Source organism: Hemiscyllium ocellatum, chromosome 17 (genome assembly GCF_020745735.1).
Source record: "Hemiscyllium ocellatum isolate sHemOce1 chromosome 17, sHemOce1.pat.X.cur, whole genome shotgun sequence".
NCBI lineage: Eukaryota > Metazoa > Chordata > Chondrichthyes > Orectolobiformes > Hemiscylliidae > Hemiscyllium > Hemiscyllium ocellatum.
Genome location: NC_083417.1, coordinates 74,225,123 through 74,245,272, shown reverse-complemented (window position 1 = coordinate 74,245,272; position 20,150 = coordinate 74,225,123). Strand labels below are relative to the sequence as shown.

General features: G+C 43.5%; 1 protein-coding gene across 4 annotated transcripts in view; it reads right to left on the bottom strand.

Annotated features, from left to right (window-relative positions):
* Positions 1-20,150, bottom strand: part of ccdc102a (coiled-coil domain containing 102A) — a 209,675-nt gene that overhangs the window by 98,029 nt on the left and 91,496 nt on the right. For all 4 annotated transcript variants that reach the window (XM_060838302.1, XM_060838304.1, XM_060838303.1 and 1 more), the window contains 3 exons: positions 9,631-10,299; positions 2,175-2,392; positions 350-458 (listed from right to left, as the gene is read on the bottom strand). In XM_060838302.1, coding sequence (XP_060694285.1) covers positions 350-458; positions 2,175-2,392; positions 9,631-10,224 — 921 coding nt within the window. In that variant the 5' untranslated portion in view covers positions 10,225-10,299. The remainder of the gene's footprint in view (positions 1-349; positions 459-2,174; positions 2,393-9,630; positions 10,300-20,150) is intronic.

The following is a 20,150-nucleotide window of genomic DNA, read 5'->3' as shown; positions in this document are numbered from 1 at the left end:
ATGGCCTCCCCCAGTTGGTCTATGTACAAATTGAGTCAGGAATTCTTCTTGGGAAAATGCATTTCAAAATAGGGACAGGAGGGCTCATCTAGCACTACAAGGGTCACCTGGGAAATGAGGGATCATGCATGTTTCTGAAAATTCAGCTCAATGTATCGAAAACTTCAATGTAAATACTGAAGTATAGCAACCATCTTCTCACTACATCAGGTTAAAATATAAGCGCAAGGTTGCAATTGTGAAGCTAATTTTAGCAGCATTTCAGCCACAATGTGCTGTCAATTGTGAGCATGTATACATAAAAAAATGCCAGTCTGACTAAGTGGCTCCTCACTACTCTGAACTTTACCTGTTTAACCACCTCCTGCTTCGATTTGTTCAGCTCTTCATACTTGAGTTTCCACTGGCTGACATCCACTTCCAGCTTCTCAATGTGTTTACTGAGTGCGCTCTTGTCCCTAAGGAGAAAGACTGTACAGTTACAATTACTGCAAAACATTCACTTCAGTTCAAACCAATTTGCACAATTACAAAACTTGGATTTCAAAGTTTGTGATAACACTGCTTTCCCCTCCACAATTCTTCAAAATAGCGTGTGGAGAAGCAGCTTTCCAGCCTGCTCGGCTCACTCCTTCATATTCTATCACATCCATCTGTTGAGAATACACGCCTCTATTATTCACTCACCAATCTGTGCCAACATGCTCTTTGGTGCAGACCCCATACTCTTGCTCCTACCTGAACCTGTCCTCTTGCCAGTGCCTGGCTCCGTCCTCTTGCTGAAGAGGCACCCTACACTTTTTGAAGCTGGCAAACTCAACAGGCATGAAAGTTCCATTTTTTAGTGTATCTGGAACTGGATACCAATGCAACTCATTTACCACAATGGGTTTCAAAGCTTGATGGGAGATTAAGCAGTGTGGAGGGTGCAGATGCTTCATTGTGATTTAGACAAGTTGAATGAGTGGGCAAATGCAGTGTAAAGTGAATAAATGTGAGGTTGACTGCTTGGGGAGCAAAAGTAGTTTTGCAGTTTAGTTTCTGAATGGCTATAAATTACAAGAGTGGAATGGACAACAAGCATGCAGGCACTGAAGGTGGCAAATGGCAGCAGGCAAGGGGTGTTTGTATGTTGACATTCACGGTGGGAGAAATGCCTGGTCACAACTATTGGTATTGTTGATAACACACCTGGAACAGTGTGTGCAGTTTAACGCAGAATACATAGAATCCCTAGTGTGGAAACAGGCCATTTAGCCCAACCAGTACACCAAGCCTCCAAAGGGTAACCAACTTAGACCTATTCCCTATCCTATTATCTACATTTACCACTGACTAATGCATCTAACCTACATATCCACGAATATTATGGACAAGTTAGCACAGCCAATTCACCCGACTGCTTATCTTTGGTCTGTGGGAGGAAACCCACACAGACATGGGGAGAATGTGCAAATTCCACACAGACCGTTGCCCAAGGCTGGAATTGAACCTGGATCCCTGGCACTGTGAGGCAGCAGTGCTCACCAGTGAGCCACCTTATCTGAGGAAGGATGTTCGTGCTACATAGAGTGGAGTGAAAGTTTACCAGGCTCATTTCTTGGATGGTGGGACTGAATTATGAAGGGAACTTGAATTAGTTATGATTACGTTCACTGGAGTTCAAAAGCATGAAGGAGAAATCGCAGAAACCTAGAGAATTCTAACAAGATTAGACAGATGTAGGAAGGATGCTCCCATTGGCAGGAGTCCGGAACCAGGAGTCACAGTCGAAGGATATGGAATATATCATTTGGTCTAAGATGCCACAGTACAATGCTCTACCTGTGATACAGTGCCCTAGTACAACTCATCGTGACCAAATTACCTGGTTTCATAATGAGACATACATACTGGTCAGGTCACGAGGAGAACTGCCCTGCTCTTCTTCAGAATAGTATCATGGGATCTTTCCTATCCACCAAAAACAACACATGGGACCTAAGTTTATTAACTCTTGAAAAATGCTCTTCCGACTTTGCAACTGCCCCGAGCACTACTCTGGGGTGTTAGCCTGGATTACCAGCTCATACCCACACCTTAAATAAAGCACAGTCTGTCATGAATGTTTAGATAACAAGGACTGATAAACGATCAAAAAGATAAATGGAGGGGCTTGGACCTCCTATACTTACTCCCTCTCTTTCTGGAGGGTTTTCTGGGATTCGTCTAAACGCAGCTGCAATGCTGTGACTTTGGTGGCATCCTCTTCAATGATTGTCACTTCATCCCACAGGATGCGATTCCTCTCATGGCGGCTGAGAGAAGTGCGCACACTCTGAGTACTGCGCTGGTCCCAGGCCTCTGTGCTCTCTTGCTTAGTTTTGATAATGGCTTCCATTAATTCAACATCCTGCACAATAAATGAACAAATTACAGCTAAAAGCATATGTACTTGTACGGAAGTATCACACTCTGCTTCTTTAAGCTGATGGATCTCCATCCAGTCAATATTCATATTCACAGACCCTTTGGATTTCAAATCTGCACTGACAAAAACTGCTCAATCTCCACTTGACCCATTTTCCAGCTCTTGGCCCATAGCTTGTATGTTACAACCTTTAGAGCAGTACAGCACAGGCTCAGGCCATTTGGCTCACCCAAATCTGGGTCTACCATGCTGCTAAACAAATCCCATGTGCCTGTACATTTGCCCCTATTCCTCCGTCCTCTGTCTGTTCAGGTATCTGTCCAAATGCATCTTAAATCTTGCTATTATATCTGGCAGTGCTTCCAGGCACCTATTGCTTTCTGTGTAAAAATACTTTGTTCACACACTTCCTTCAAACTTCCCTCCTCTCATGCCCCCGAGTGTTTGACGTTTCCACCCTGGGAAAGAAACTCCGACCATCTGCTCTGTCGATGGCTCTCATAATTTTGGGTACTTTTATTCTCCTACTTTCGAGTAAAATCAGTCCAAGTTTTTTTTAGATTAGACTTACAGTGTGGAAACAGGCCCTTCGGCCCAACAAGTCCACACCGACCCGCCGAAGCGAAACCCACCCATACCCCTACATTTACCCCTTACCTAACACCAAGGGCAATCTAGCATGGCCAATTCACCTGACCCGCACATCTTTGGACTGTGGGAGGAAACCGGAGCACCCGGAGGAAACCCACGCTGACACGGGGAGAACGTGCAAACTCCACACAGTCAGTCGCCTGAGTCGGGAACTGAACCCAGGTCTCAGGCGCTGTGAGGCAGCAGTGCTAACCACTGTGCCACCGTTTGTCCAACCTCTCCACCCAGTTCATACACTCCAATCCAGGCAATATCCTGGTAAACCTTTTTAGAATCCAAAGCCTCCACAAATCCTTCCTCTGTTCACTGTACTGCAAATGTGGTCCAACCAAAGCCTTATACACTTGTAACAAGACTTGCCAACCTTTACACTCAATGTGCTGACTGATAAGGGCAAACCTGTCATTTACTCTTCTTTACTACCTTATCTATTGCCACTTTCAGGGAGCTGTGGACTTGCACCCAAAGATCCCTCTGTATATTTTCCTCTTGCATTTGACCTCCCAAAATGCGTCACTTCACATTTCTCTGGATTAAACTCCAACTGCCATTTCTGTACCTAACTTTCCAGCTGACCTATATCCTGCTGCATCCTTTGATAACCTTCCTGTCTATCCACAATTCTACCAATTTTCATGTCATTTGCAAACATGCTAATAAGACCAACTACATTTTCATCCAAACCATTTATGTATGTACATTACAGACAGAAGTTCCAGCACTGAATTTTGGGGAATACCGTTGGTCACAGGCCTCAAGTCAGAAAAGGTAGTTCTACAAATACCCTGTCTATGTCCAAGCCAACCTTGTGTCTGAAACAAAAACAGTAAATTGCTGGGAAATCTTAGCTGTCTGGCAGAAACTGTGGAGGGGTGGCACAGTGGCTAGCACCGCTGCCTCACAGCGCCAGGTTCGATTCCTGCCTCAGGCAACTATGTGGAGCTTGCACATTCTCCCCGTGTCTATGTGTCCCCGTGTCCTCTGGGTACTCCAGTTTTCTCCTACAGGGAGAAAGTGAGGATTGCAGATGCTGGAGCTCCCACAGTCCAAAGATGTGCAGGTCATGTGAATTGGCCATGCTAAATTGCCCACTGTGTTAGGTACAATAGTCAGAGGTAAATATAGGGTAGGAGAATGGGTGTGAGTGGGTTACTCTTTAGAGGGTGGGTGTGGACTTGTTCAGCCAAAGGGCCTGTTTCCATACTGTAGGGAATCTAATCTAAAATCAGTTAACATTTCACGTCCAGTGACCTTTCTTTAGAAATTCAATTCTGAAGGGGGGTCACGGCTCCCAAAACGTTAACTCTGATTTCGCTGTACAGATGCTGCCAGACTTGCAGTTTTTCCAGCAATTTCTATTTTTGCTTTAGTAACATCCATGTAGACAAAATCCATCAATCATCTTCGTCACTTCCTCAAAATACCTAATCAAGTTTGAGAAACAAAATCTCCTCTGTATAAAGCCACGCTGACTATCCCTAATAAGTCTATTCTTTTCCAAATGCAAGTAAATCCTGTCCCTAAGAATCTTCCTCAATAACTTCCTTAAGACTGATGTAAGATGTTTCAATCGATTCTTGAGGTGGCTATAGCAGAATACTTTTAAAAAGTCAGTGTGATCAGAGTCAATATTCTTTTGTAAACAGGAAAGTGTTCAGTTGATCTATTTGAGCTATTCGAAGAGATAACTTCCTACTGGATAGACAGGAACTGGTAAGATAAATTTGTATTTCTAAAAGGCACAAGTCACGTCAATATAGAGACATATTTCATTGCTAGATAATTGGCAAAGATAAATGGTACATTTCCAGGTTAGTAAGCTGTAACAGGTGGAGTACCATAGGGATCAGTGCCAGGTGCTGAACTATTTACAATTTAGATCAATTATTTGGATAGAATAATAACCAAATGTTTGGGTTGCAAAAATTTACAAATGACAGCATGGTAGCTAGCAAAATATCATATCAAGAGGTAGAGGAGTTACAGTGGGATAAATGGGCAGATTTAGCAGCTGCAGTAAAATGTAGAAAAAAATTGTAAATTTCTCCACTTTGACAGGAAGAATAGCGAAGTAGCATTTCTTGATAAGGTAGAGAGAGATTGAAGAATTCTGAGGTACGCAGGGATCGGAGTTTCCTAGTACTTGAATCATAGGAAGTTAGGACACAATGTAAGTTCCTTTCAAGAAACAGGGGAAGTGACACAGGACAGCTAATGCGATTCCAGTTTACAAGAAGGGCTCTAGAGACAGACATAGGAACTACAGTAATCACAGAATCCCTACTATGTGGAAGCAAGCCATTTGGCCCATCAAGTCCATACTGACCCTCTGAAGAGCACCCCACCCCTCCCAACCACTCCCTTGCATTTCCCAAGAACAATTCACCTAACCTGTATATCTTTGGGTTACGGGACAAAATGAAGCCCCTGGAAGAAACCCATGCAGACACAGGGAAATGTCCAAACTTCATACAAAGATGGAATCAAACCTGGGTCCCTGGCGCTGTAAGGTATTAACGCTAACCACTGAATTACCATGCCACCCTGTGTGGTGGGGAAGCCATTTGAGAAACAAAGAAAGAGAAAAGTCATCTCCATTTAGAGAGGCAAATTTATTCACAGTCACTCATTGCAGCAAACATCCTAACGTGAATTTGTGACAGGTGAGTCTTGCAGGTATCAACTGAATTTCTTTTTATAGGTTCTTACTCTCTACAGGGATTGCAACAACTTTCTTTGTACTTTTGCTGGAGTTCTGCAGTTTAAGGCAGATCAAGTGGTGTCATTAGGTTACATAGAGTCACACAACACGGAAACAGACCCTTCAGTCCAACCAGTCCGTTCCAAACATAATCTCAAACTAAACTGGACCCATCTGCCTGCTCCTGGCCCATATCCCTTCAAACCTTTTGTAGACATGTACTGACTTAAATGACTTTTAAACATTGTAATTGTACACACAACAGCCATTTCCTCAGGAAGGTCATTTCATAGACAAACCATGTGTAAACAAAATATTGCCTCATGTCTTTTTTTAAATCTGCCCATTTTCACATTAAAACCATGCCCCCAAGTCTTGAAATCCCCCATCCAAGGGAAAAGACAATTACCATTAACTCCACATGTACCAAATATTATTTTCTAAACTTCTACAAGATTGCCTCTCAATCTCCTAGACTCCAGTAAAAGAAAAGTCCAAGCCCCTCTCTATAACTCAAATATTCCATTCCCAGCAACACCCTGGTAAATTTCTTCTGAACTCTCTCCAGCTTTAATAATTTCCGTTCTATAACTGGGTGACCAGGCCTGGAAACAGCACTCCAGAAGAGGGTCCACCACACCATGCGTGACCTTAACACAGCTCCGCAACCCCCACATCCAAAGGACTGAGCAATGAAGAAAAGCGTGGCAAATGACCATGCAACCACCCTGTCCACATCACATAAACCCCAAAGAACAACATACCCCAACTCCTACATCCCTTGCTTCACCAAGGCCACAACATTGCTTGTAAAAGTCCTATGCTTGTTTGCTGTATCAAAATGCAACACCTTGCACCCATCCACAGAGAACTCCTGTCACTTTCCAGCCCATTGACTCACCCAATCAAGATCGTTTTGCAATCCCAGAAAACCCTCCCCATTGCTCACCACACCACTTGTCCGAGCACTGCCCACAAATCCCCGACCATCTTTTGAACAAGGAGTATTTCAAAGATTATACAAAAGGTGATGAGGTCATCTGATGAGGTAGCAGGCAGGGATTAATATGGAAACATTTGGTGTATTTTGCATTGAAGATTAACACTGGACTACTCACACAATTATTTTGTGGACAGCGAGCATGGGAAGGTATTTAATGGGGGTGGGTGGAATTATACTGTTATTAGACAGGAGCTGTGGACGATAAATTGGGAACAACTGTTCTACGGGAAAGGCACAGAAATGTGGAGGTTGTTTAAGGAGCACTTATTGAGAGTGTTGGTTAACTTTGCTCCACTGAGGCAGGCCAGGAATGCTAAAGTGAAGGAGTCTTGGATGACAAGAGCAGAGAGGCTTCTCGTCAAAAGGAAGAAAGAAGCTTACTCAAGGTTGAGGAAGCAAGGATCTTCACGGATTTAGAGGATTACAGAGTAGCTGGGAGAGCTCAAAAATGGACTGTAGAGAGCTAGGAGAGGGCACGAAAAAACCTTGGCAGGAAGGATCAGGGAAAACCGAAAGGCATTTTACACTAATGTGAGGAATAAGAGAATGATCAGAGAGAGGGCGGAGGCCCTAAACGAGTTTTTTGCTTCAGCATTCACTAGAGAGAGTGACCTTGTTGATAGTAGAACACTGTGGACCAGGTTAATAGGCTTGAACAGATTGATATTAAGAAAGTGGATGTGCTGGAAATTCTGGGAAGCATCAAGATAGACAAGTCCCAGGGCCAGACCAGATACATCCAAGGTTACTACGGGAAGCGAGGAATGCGGTGCCTCTAGTGATGATCTTTGCATCCTCACTCTCCACGGGAGTAGTACTGGCTGATGAGAGGCAAATGTTGTTCCTCTGTTCAAGAAAGGGAATAGGGAAATCCCTAGGAACTACAGTCTGTGGTAAGCAAGGTACTGGAAAAGATTCTGAGAGATAGGATTTATGACTATTTGGAACAACAGTTTGACTGAAGTAAGTCAGCATGGCTTTGTGAGGGGCAGGTCATACCTCAAGCCTTATTGAGTTCTTTGAGGATGTAACAAGACAAGTTGACTAAAAGTCGAGTAGAGGATGTGGTGTATATGGATATCAGCAAGGCTTTTGATAAGGTTCCCCATGGTAGGCTTAATCTAAAAGTTAGAAGGCATGGGATGCAGGAAATTCTGGCTGTCTGGATACAGAATTGGCTGGCCAAAAGACAACAGTTTTTTTTTATCTCTCCACCCTTCTGGCACTCTGCCTGTATTCCTGATGAAGGGCTTTTGCCCGAAACGTCGATTTTCCTGCTCCTCGGATGCTGCCTGAACTGCTGTGCTTTTCCAGCACCACTCTGATCTAGACTCTGGTTTCCAGCATCTGCAGTCATTGTTTTTACACAAAAGACAACAGTGAGTGGTAGCGAATGAGAAGTATTCCACCTGAAGGTCAGTGATCAGTGGGGATCTGTTCTTGGGCCTCTGCTCTTTGTAGCTTTATAAATCACTTGGATGAAAAAGTGGCAGGGTGGGTTAATAAGTTTGCTGATGACAAAGCTCAGCGGTGTTTTGGATAGTGTTGAGGCCTGTTGCAGGCTACAACAAGACATTAACATGATGCAGAGCTGGGCTGAGAAGTGGCAGACGGGAGTTCACCCCGGATAAATTTGAAGTTATTTACTCTGGAAGATCAAATTTGAATGATGAATATAGGGTTAAAGACAAAATTCTTGGCAGTGTGGAGGAAAGGGTTTATGTACATAAATTCCTCAAAGTTGCCACCCAAGTTGGTAGGGTTGTTAAGAAGGCATATGGTGTTTTGGCTTTCATTAACTGGGCGGGGGGAGTTCTGAGTTAATGAGCCACAAGGTTTTGCTGCAGCTTTGTCAAACCATGGTTAGATGACACTTGGAATAATGTGTCCAGTTCTGGTCACCTCATTATAGGAAGGATGTAGATGCTTTACAGAGGACGCAGAGGATTAGATTACTTACAGTGTGGAAACAGGCCCCTCCGCCCAACAAGTCCACACCGACCCACCGAAGCGCAACCTACCCAGAACCATTCCCCTACATTTTGGGGAATTTTGTCTGGCCAATTCACCTAAACTGCACATCTTTGGACTGTGGGAGGAAACCGGAGCACCCAGAGGAAACCCACGCAGACACAGGGAGAATGTGAAAATTCCACACAGTCAGTCGCCTGAGGCGGGAATTGAACCCGGTCTCTGGCGCTGTGGGGCAGCAGTGCTAACCACTGTGCCATGGTGGCTGCCCACGGATATACCAGGATGCTGCCTGGATTATGAGGACAGGTTGAGTGAGCTTGGGCTTTTTGCACTGGAGAGAAGGAAGAGAAGTGACTTGATCGAGGTGTCCAAGGTAATGAGAAGCACAGAGAGTAGATAGCCAGAGATATTTCCCCACGGCAGAAATGGCGGTCGTGAGGGGTCATATTTTAAAAGGTGATTGGAGGAAGATATGGGAAAATGTCAGAGGTAGGTTCTTTACACAGAGTGGTGGGTGCGTGGAATGCACTGCCACTGGATAGACAGGAATAGAACTAGGTAGAAGCTGTCCCACTCAGCTGCATGATGGAGGAGGGACATATCAGCAATATTGTGATCTGGGAAAGCTCTGTGGAATGAGAAAAGGTTTGAGAAGGCAGGAGCTGGGGTCTTGTGGACAAGATGATTTCAGAGAGGGCAAGAGGGGAAATTAGGGGAGAAACAAAACATCGATAGAAATTCAGGCAGACAGTGCAGGGAATTGTCAGTTACAGCTAAATAGATCAAAAGAATCAAACAGTATCGTTGGAACTTGAGATGAACAAATGTAAAGCCCCTATTAATAAAGTCACAAGCAACACATACTGTCCCAAAATATTTTAAGAAGCTCACCTTGTTTTTGGACGTTTTCACTGTCTCCATATCTCGCACGGGTTCCTGCTCTGGAACATTTAAACTCTCGCTCTCCTCCAATACTAGTTTATTATCCTGTATTTGCTCATCGCATTGACCATTCTTTATTTGCTCAGCCTCCAACCGCAGGTGTTCGTTCTCGTTAGATAGTTCCTGCTTTTCACGTTTCACTGTTGTTAGTTCTTTAGTCAGTGCCTCCAGCTTTTGTCTCAGCTGCCTCACCTCCTCCCTAGATTTATTCCTCTCTGCCCTCACTTTGCTCCATTTTTCCCGCCAATTGGCCGTGCAGTCAGACCACCAACGCATGGTCTTCTCCATCTGGGCAGCACGTGCTCGAGCTTCCTCCAGCTCCCGCAGCCGCAGCTCCTCCCGGCTCTCCCAGTCACCATCCATGCAGAGAGGGAGCTGTGGACTTGGAGTCTGCCCTCCAATTTTGGGAGCTGCAGGCACAGTCTCTGGGCTGCACATTCTCTCAGGCTGCAGGCTGAGGCTTTGCTGGCCGTGGTTGCTCAAGAGTGGTGACTTGTTAGACTGTCCTGTCTCCACCAATTGAGAGCCACCAGTCTGACTCATCTCAAGGGGACGATGCTGCCACGCTTAGATAGACATTGCAGGCTGCTACTTTTGGAATTCCATTCCACTTGCAATCTACAGATGGAATAATTGACAATTACATAATGCACCTTCAGGAAGGACAGTATTGAACATTACAAGCAATTTGTGTAGAAATAAACATGCAAATGTATGTTTAAACTGCTTATATAATGAAGCCGTTCAGCCCCTTCTGTCTGTACCATAATTTCATTAGTTGTTGATCTATATTTTAATTCCTTCCATGTTGGTTCCACAACTGTTCAATCCCTTAACCCAATGTAAAATTAACTATTCTCAATTCCAAAACTTTAGCTAAAGCTCCCAGCCTCAGAAGCTTTGGGTGGAAAGCTATTGTGGATATTCCAGTCAAATACAGATATACAAATCTTTTACTTTGAGGAGGTGAAAGATGCCATCTGAGCTTATTCTCTCAATTCTCCCATTTTCTATACATCATTGTCTATTTAGTGCACAGGATAAAGAGCAGTCAGGTTCCTGTATAACCTTGATAACCTGAAAGCAATTTCAAATTGAGTGGATTGGTCACATGCATTTAGTGGCAGATGAAATTCAAATCCAATAAATGGGAGATGATGGACTTTGGAAGTAAAAAGAATGGCCAGACACCAAGAAGCTCAGAGAAACAGAGGGATCTTGGAGCGCTTGCCCATACAAACCTTAAGGTGAAAGGACAGGTTCATAGGGTAGCTAAGGAGGCATATGGAATGCTCACCTTCACTAGTTGAGGCATAGATAATAAAAACAGGGAGTTCAAGATGGAGCTTTGGTTAGGCCACAACTCAAGTACTGTGTGCAGTCTGGTCATTGCACTGTAGGAAGGATGTGATTGGTCTGGAGGATTGCAAAGGAGTTTCACCAGGATGTTGCCTTGCTGGAATATTTCAGCTAAGTTTGTTCTTTGGAGCACAGAAAATTTAGGTGGGATCTAATAAAGATGTACAGGATTTTATAGAGCAAGGACAGGATGAATAGAAAACAACTGTTCCCATTAATTGAAGGGTCAAAAATAAGGAAGCATCATTTTCAAGTGAAAGGCATGAGGTTTAAGAGGGCATTTGAGGAAAATATTTTCATCCAGGCTTTGGAATGTATTGCCCAGGGGGTGGGGTTGAGGCAGAAACCTCTCAATTTTTAAAAACCATGTGGATGAGCACAAGATGTTCAAGACCAAGTAGAGATTAGGGTGGTGCCTCAGTTTGGGCGAGATGCCTTTTGGAGCGCTGATACAAACCTGATGGGCCATATTACCTCCTTCCACTTGGGGACTCTATGGTTCTTCAGTGCTAAATGATTCTGGACTGGCATTTGTGGAAACCCAAAGTTAAGGGCAAATCACGTTCAACTAAAATTGCCTTCAGTTTTTTTTTCCCACATTCACTTCATTTAAAAAGCTGTGAAACCTGGGTATATGTGCGTAGATCATTGAACGAGACAGATGAAGTTGCCATAGTCTAACTGAACCATAGGAATGCTTCCCCATTAGAAAGAAAAGGTGCCGAGGGTCACCAAGCCTCAGCGCAAGGGGAAGGTTTGAGAATGAGACACATTGATGGCAATCTCAGCCGGAATGGGAATTACGTCACAATACTGGTTCTTTTAACAAGGTTGCTATGCCCTTGAGGTTTTTTAAACTTAACCTCCCTTTCCATCATGTCTGAAGCTTGACTGGTTTATCAGGGCCTTCTCTGTATACCCCCTAACAAATAATATCTCCAGCCCAAGCCTTTCATATCTTAAAAAAAGTATAATCAAAGGGGGGTGGCCAGCTGGCTCTGTCGCTGGCCTTCAGTTAGTGTTTTTGATTCAGTCCAGAACTTGAGTGAGTTGAGTGACAGCTGTGTGTAGAAAAGGCTGGAGGGTTTTCTCACTCTCCTTCTGCCCTTCTGACTTTGCAAACTATAAGCGGCCTGTGTCATTTTTACTCTTTGTGCTGAGGGGTGTGTGTACTGGGACTGTTTCAAGTACTTTCGGAACAGAATCATTAATTCAGGTTTGGATAGGATAAGTTACCCAGTATTCTATCTTCTGTTCTGTATGCTTCATTTGGGATTTTAAATAATTTGTTTGTTTAAAACTATGCAGTCGAACCAGCTAATTTACTCCAAGAATATCCACTAAACACTTAGCTAAAACAAATAGCCAAGTTACAGTCTGGGCTACCTGCTTAAAAATGTTTTGAGGGGGCTGGCCTATTCCATAACAATTGAACCTATGCTGTTGACATCGCTCTGCATTGAAAACTGGCCATCCAGCCAACCAAATCTCTGGGATCAGGACAGATTGAGAAAGTGGTTAATAAAGCATACAATATCCTTAACTTTGCTAACAAGGGGCGGATGCTGAGCTTGTAAAAAAACACCAGTTACACCAGAGTTGAAATACAGTGTCCAGTTCCAGGCAACACAATTTAGGAAGATACAATGCAACTAGAATGAATTCATAAATTATGCACAGGAATGGTTTAAGGGATAAGGATTTGTTTTTTGGATTGGCACAGTGTCAGTTGGCCAAAGGGCGTTTTTTTCCTGTACTGTTGACTTCTATAAATCTGTGAGGAACTGTCTTTACATGGATAGGTTGGGGAAGCTGGAATTGTTTTCACTGGAGAAGAGAAAGTTGAGTTTGATCAAGGATTACAACATCGTGAGGGGTCTGGGCAGATTAGGGAGGAAGAAATTGTTCCCTATGATGGAAGAATCAACAAGAGAGAGGACACCAGTTTAAGTTTATTAGTCAAACCAGCAGTGGTGATAAGAGGAGCATCTTCACATAATGGATGGTTAGGATCTAGAATTTTAGTGTCTGAGAGTATTCTGAGGGCATGTTCAATTGAGGTTTTCAAGAAGAATTTGGATTATTATTTCAAAAGGAAGAATAGGTCAGGTTATGGGGAACTCACTGAATTGCTCCTTCAGACGGCCAGTACAGACACAATAGAAGGGCCCAATGGCCTTTTGGAACCAATCTGGAACTCAAAACAACAGTGCGGGAGGCTCAAGCTATTTGAGAGACTTGAGATTAGCAAATTTCATCCAATTCAAAGTGATTATGAAATTACACTGCACTTCCGTGGCATTTTAACATGTTTCAGTTTGATAGATAATTGGACATTAAATGTTGTATAATTTCAGACACCCAGGGATGGCCTGAGCCTTCCAGAGGATCAAAGCCCTTCAACTGGTCTCTCCTTCTCCTCCTCCTACATCCTGTCAGATCTTCACCTGGAATTTGAGACAGATAGCATCGATATTGCTGCACATGTCCTTCATTCACACCATCCTCTGGCCCGTTCACAGTATTAATGTACAAAAGATAGATCTAGCCAAACAGTACTGTCTTAGGAAAGCTTTTGTGTATATATTATGAAGATACCATTCATCAAGGACAAAAATGTCTAGAATTTGTCTCCAATCACCCAACCCTATTCTCCTTCCTGCTGTCCACTCAAACATACTTTGATCCTTACAGAATTTAAAATGATTTGTGCTGACCATCTTTCTAGGTCTGGCAACCCCTGCTTTCCACTAAATTCTACTGATCCAAGTTCTAACATTTACAGTCATTGTTTCAGATGTGTGCAATTCTGTGTCATGCTGGACTGCAACGTATTTAGCCATGATGTGACATCACCCTTTCCATCCTGCTCAAATCTGAATGGATTCCAAAAATCCATTCAAAGTTTCAAACTGACAAACATCCACTTTGAGCTTGCCTAGCGTCTTGTTCAGGTTGAAACTCACTTTTCAACAGTGCTTTAAAATAAATAAATAAATAAATAAAAGGGAGTGGATTCAATTGCACAGAAAATTTAAAACAAATGACATCTAAAAACGAAGACAGGATTGCCGGTTGATGGAGTTGAAAGTTACCAGAAAGCAAATGAAGGGATATAGTGCATTAGTTTCAAATTGTACAAGTTAAAAAACATCACAACACCAGGTTATAATTCAAAAAGTTTATTTGGAAGCACTAGCTTTTGACCTGATGAAGAAGCAACACTTCAAATGCTAGTGCTTCCCAATAAACCCATTGGACTATAAACTGGTGTTGTACAATTTCTGAACTTTGTCCACCCCAGTCCAACATCGGCACCTCCAAATATTGTACCAAGGAGTCAAAGTGTCAGGAAACTCAATAATAGAAGGAATTTAAAGGCCTTATCCTGAACAAAAGGATCATCCAGAATAAGGCAGATGAACTGACAACACATCAGGGTAACTTTGGGAGGAGGGGTGGGGGAGCAGGGGTGCTTGTAGCCCTTGTAATGAGGTCACTCAGGTGGAACTCTCAATAAGGGTTCCCTTATTGGACTAGAATAGCACCAATCACAGAATTCTGTTTACTCAGAGCCAGCCCTGAGGGAGCTGGATCAGTGTCAAAGATTCTCCATGTGTAAATAAAAGGACAACTTGAAGACCAGCCTCTGTCAAATTATTTCAGTGGTCAGGAGAGGTTATTAAAGTTTTCAGAACAAGTAATGTAATAGTGCAGTGAAAGGGCCAGGAGTCTCACTTCAGGCCTAACAGATAAAGGGGACAATAGTGGAGGGGCACGACCAGCACAGGATTGAAGGCGTTGTAATTGAATGCGTGCAGTAGAAACAAGGGAAATGAGATTGAAATTGGTGTGAATGAGGTTTTGAGCAAAGAGACACAGCTGCAAGGGGACCAAATACCTTAGGATATGCTTCCTATTGAAATGACAGTCAGGTTGGCAGACAGAGCAGGGTTGCCAGGTTAGTAAGAAGCAGGTTCCAGGATTTAGATATTTCAGTGAGACCAGATAAGGTGGTGAAAGAGGGGGAGGTGTGGCATTGTTAGTCAAGGACAATATTATAATAGCAGAAAGGGTGTTTGAGGACTCGACTACTGAGTAGCATGAGCTGAGGTAAGAAACAGGAAAGGAGAGGACACCCTGTTGGGAGTTTTCTATAGGCCTCCAAATAGTTCCAGAGATGTAGAGGAAAGGATAGCAAAAATAAAAAAAAAAGGAGCGAGAGTAACAGGGTAGTTGTTACAGGGGACTTTAACTTTCCAAATATTGACTGGAAATACTATAGTTTGAGTACTTTAGATGGGTCAGTTTTTGTCCAGTGTGTGCAGGAAGGATTCCTAGCACAGTATGTAGACAGGCCAACAAGGGGCGAGGCCACATAGGATTTGGTACTGAGTAATGAACCCGGGCCAGGTGTTAGATTTGGAGGGAGGTAAGCACTTTGGTGATAGTGACCACAATTCAGCTACATTTACTTTAGCGATGGAAAGAGATAGCTATATACCACAGGGCAAGAGTTATTGCTGGGGGAAACGCAATTACAACATGATTAGGCAAGATTTAGGATACATAGAATGGGGAAGGAAACTACAGGGGATGGGCACAACTGCAATGTGGAGCTTGTTCAAGGAACAGCTAACGTGTGTCCTTGACAAGTGTGCACCTGTCAGGCAGGAAGGAAGTGGTCGAGCGAGGGAGCCGTGGTTTATTAAACAAGTGGAATTTCTTGTCAAGAGAAAGGCAGCAGCCTATGTTAGGATGAGACATGAAGGCTCAGTTAGGGAGAGAAGTGAAGCTCAGTTAAGGTGCTTGAGAGTTACAAGTTCGCCAGGAAAGACCAAAAAGAGAGTTAAGAGGAGCCAGGAGGGGACATGCCAACGACTTCTCAAGGAAAACCGTAAAGCCTTCTATAGAAAAATCAGGAATAAAAGAATGATGAGAGTAAGAGTACGGCCAGTAAAGGCAGTAGTGGGAAGCCATGCATGGGGTCTGAGGAGAAACGCTAAATTAATACATTTCCTCAGTTCTGGTCACACTGGAAAAAAAATCTTATCAAGGAGAACACTGAGATACAGGCTACGAGACCAGACGGGACTAAAGTTGACAAGAAGGTGGTGTTAGCAATTTTGGAAAGAGTGAAAATAGCTAAGCTGCCTGGGCCGGATCCTCTGGGAAGCCAGCGAGGAGACTGCAGAGCCTTTGGCTTTGATCTTTACGTTGTCTCCAGGAGTAGTGCCTGAAGACTGGATGATAGCAAATCTTGTCCCCTTGTTCAAGAAGGGAAGTAGAAAGAACCCTGGTAGACCAATGAGCCCTATTTCAGTGGTGGGTAACGTGTTGGAAAAGGTTATAAGAGATAGGATTTATCATCATCTAGAAAGGAAGGAGTCGATTAGGGATAATCAACATGTTTTTGTGAAGGGTAGGTTGTGCCTCACAAACCTTAATGAGTTCTTTGAGAAGGTGACCAACAAGGTGGATGAGGGTAAACTGGTTGATATGGGGTATATGGATTTCAGGAAGGCATTACATAATGTTCTCCACAGTAGACTATTGTACACAATACAGAGACATGGGATTGAAGGTGATTTTGTGGTGTGGATTAGAAATTGGTTAACTGAAAGAAGACAGAGAGTGGTAATGTTCATCCTGGAGTTCAATTACTAGTGGTGCACTGGAACGATCTATTTTGGGGCCACTGCTGTTTGACATTTTTATAATGACCTGGATGAGGGCATAGAAGGATGGGTCAGTAAATTTGCAGATGACACTAACATTGGTAGAGTTGTGGATAGTGCTGAAGGATGTTGCAGGTTACAGAGGGACATAAATAAGCTGCAGAACTGGGCTGTGAGATGGCAAATGGAGTAATTGCTGAAAAGTGCGAGGTTATTCACTTTGGAAGGAGCAACAGGAATAAAGAATATTGGGCTAATGGTAACATTCTTGGTAGTATAAATGAGCAGAGCTATCTTGGTGTCCATGTGCATGGATACCTGAAAGTTGCCAACCAGATTGATAGGGTTGTTAAGGTGGCATGTGGTGTGTTAGCTTTTATTTGTAGAGGGAATGAATTTTGGAGCCACGAGGTCATGCTGCAGCTGTACAAAACTCTGGTGTGGCTGCACTTGAAGTATTTTGTACAGTTCTGGTCACCGCATTATAGAAAGGATGTGGAAGCTTTGGAGAGGGTTCAGAGGAGATTTACTAGGATGTTGCCTGGTGTGGAGGGAAGGTCTTGTGTGGATAGGCTGAGGGACTTGAAGCTGTTTTCATTATAGAGAAGAAAGTTAAGAGATGACTTAATAGAGACATACAAGATGATCAGAGGATTAATTAGGGTGGATAGTGAGAGCCTTTTTCCATGGATGGTGATGGTAAGCATGAGGGGATTTAGCTTTAAATTGAGAGGTGATAGATATAGAACAGATGTTAGAGGTGGTATATTTATTCAGTAGTGGGGGCATGGACTGCACTGTCTGCAACAGTAGTAGACTCACCAACTTTAAGGGCATTTAAATGGTCATTGGATATAGATATGGATGAAAATGGAATAGTGTAGGATAGAAACGCTTCAGATTGGTTCCACAGGTTGGCGCAACATCAAGGGCCAAAGGGCCTGTACTGTGCTGTAATGCTCTATGTTTTCGTCAGGATGGGGGGGCAGTGAATAAATCAAGAGATAGAAAAGGTATTTAAGAAAAGCACAACTACAATAATCAGGGGGACTTCAATGTCAGGTGGACTGCAAAAGTAAGTGGGTGGAGTATCCCAAGAAAAGGTCTTCCTGGCATACCTATAAGATGATTTATTTTGGAGAAGCTGGTTGTAGACCCTACGAGGGAGCAATTTGCACTCAATATGAAATGATGCAGACTTGATTTAGAAACTTAAGGTGAAGGAGCTCCTGACAGTGAACATGACATGATATTAAAAAAAAGCCGCAGGGTGAATTCTAAGGGAGAAGGTGGCATCAGATGTATTGGCATTACAACTGAGTAAAGATAACGACAAAGACATAAAGGAGAAGCTGCCCAGATCGTTTGGAAGGTGAGCCTAGCAGGGAAGATATTGCAGCAGCAAAAGCAAGAGTTTCTGGAGTAACTCAGGAAGTACAGGCGGCACGGTGGCACAGTGGTTAGCACTGCTGCCTCACAGCGCCAGGGACCTGGGTTCAATTCCCGCCTCAGGCGACTGACTGTGTGGAGTTTGCACGTTCTCCCCGTGTCTGCGTGGGTTTCCTCCAGGTGCTCCGGTTTCCTCCCACAGTCCAAAGATGTGCGGGTCAGGTGAATTGGCCATGCTAAAATTGCCCGTAGTGTTAGGTAAGGGGTAAATGTAGGGGTATGGGTGGGTTACGCTTCGGCGGGTCGGTGTGGACTTGTTGGGCCGAAGGGCCTGTTTCCACACTGTAAGTCTAATCTAATCTAATCTAAAAAATAATAGCCATGAATTGAACTGTGAAGCCTAATTCTGCTTGTATATCTTATGTTCTTAAGATGGAGGAGTCAAAATTGCTCCTTTTCCTAAACATGTTTGAAAAACTCACTTTGTTCTCTAGCGTGGTCGATGGCAAACACACTTTCACTGATCAATACATATGTTCGGATTTGTTGCTCCACGCATCGGATTAGTGTTATTAGCAGTGTGGGCGGCACGGTGGCACAGTGGTTAGCACTGCTGCCTCACAGCGCCTGTAGACCCGGGTTCAATTCCCGACTCAGGCGACTGACTGTGTGGAGTTTGCACGTTCTCCCCGTGTCTGCGTGGGTTTCCTCCGGGTGCTCCGGTTTCCTCCCACAGTCACAAAGATGTGCGGGTCAGGTGAATTGGCCATGCTAAATTGCCCGTAGTGTTAGGTAAGGGGTAAATGTAGGGGTATGGGTGGGTTTCGCTTCGGCGGGTCGGTGTGGACTTGTTAGGCCGAAGGGCCTGTTTCCACACTAAGTCTAATCAAGTCTAATCTAATCAGTCTCAAACAGGGCTCAAGTCAATTGCACATTTTGCAAGGTTGACAGAAATAGCTCACATGAAATCTGTCCCACAGCACGCTGAACTAAGATGGTCATATCATTGTTGACTGTGAATCATGTAACGTCACAAATAGCCCAAATGGCAATTAATGACTTTCACTTCTGAAAGGCACCAGTCAATCTCAAATTGCCCTTAATCACAAAGTATCTCAAAACATTGAACAAGTTTATTTCATGTTGCTGCTAAGCAGTGGCTATGCAAATGGTATCTTTCACTTATAGAATAATTCAATCAGGCAAAAAAAATTGGTTGCCATACAAGAAACAACATGGTGTGGACATTTCAGTGCCAGTGTGCTGCCAGGTAGTTAAGTTGTACATACCAATGAATGAGGCCATGCTTTTCCTTTGGTTGTTAGTAATACAGAGTAAGGACCATACTCAACAAAATGTGCTTGCATATTCCAAAACAAAATGTCTACTGCAAGCAACTGGGCAGCACTTGCTGAATATCCTGTATGCTAATAGCTACACTGACAACCAATGACAACCACTTGCTTAAATGGCTCATTCAATGTTTCCAAGAATCAACATACATTCGGACACAGGGCTATATTCACTAAAAATGAAAGGAGCATGCTTGAGCCTTGTGCCTTCCCTGAACTATTCAGGCGCTTGAATAAAGGCCCTTCTGCCCTCGATCTGTGAAACCAATCTAAAGCCCATCTAACCTACGCTATTCCATCATCATTCATATGTTTTCCAATAACCATTCAAATGCCCTTATTACTCTCCCATAATTCCCCATTGCTTTCTTGTCAAGACAATACATTGGCAAGTCTCTCCCTATAGCATAAAATGCAAGGACCATTTGAAATGTCCCAGTCTTGTTTGTCCTGATGAGTGCAAGACGGAATGTTTGTGATCTCTCTCCATTTCATCAATATTCACATTAAAAATTGTTTTAAAAAAGGCAAACTGGTATTGGCTCAATTGTTCTGAAGAGTACAATATATGATGCTACCTGAACTGGAAGATTTGAGTTGTAAGGAGAGGTTGGATTGGCTTAGACTTTTTTTCCTTGGAGCATAGGAGACTGAGGGGTGACCTGATAGAGGTTGATAAAACCAGGAGGGG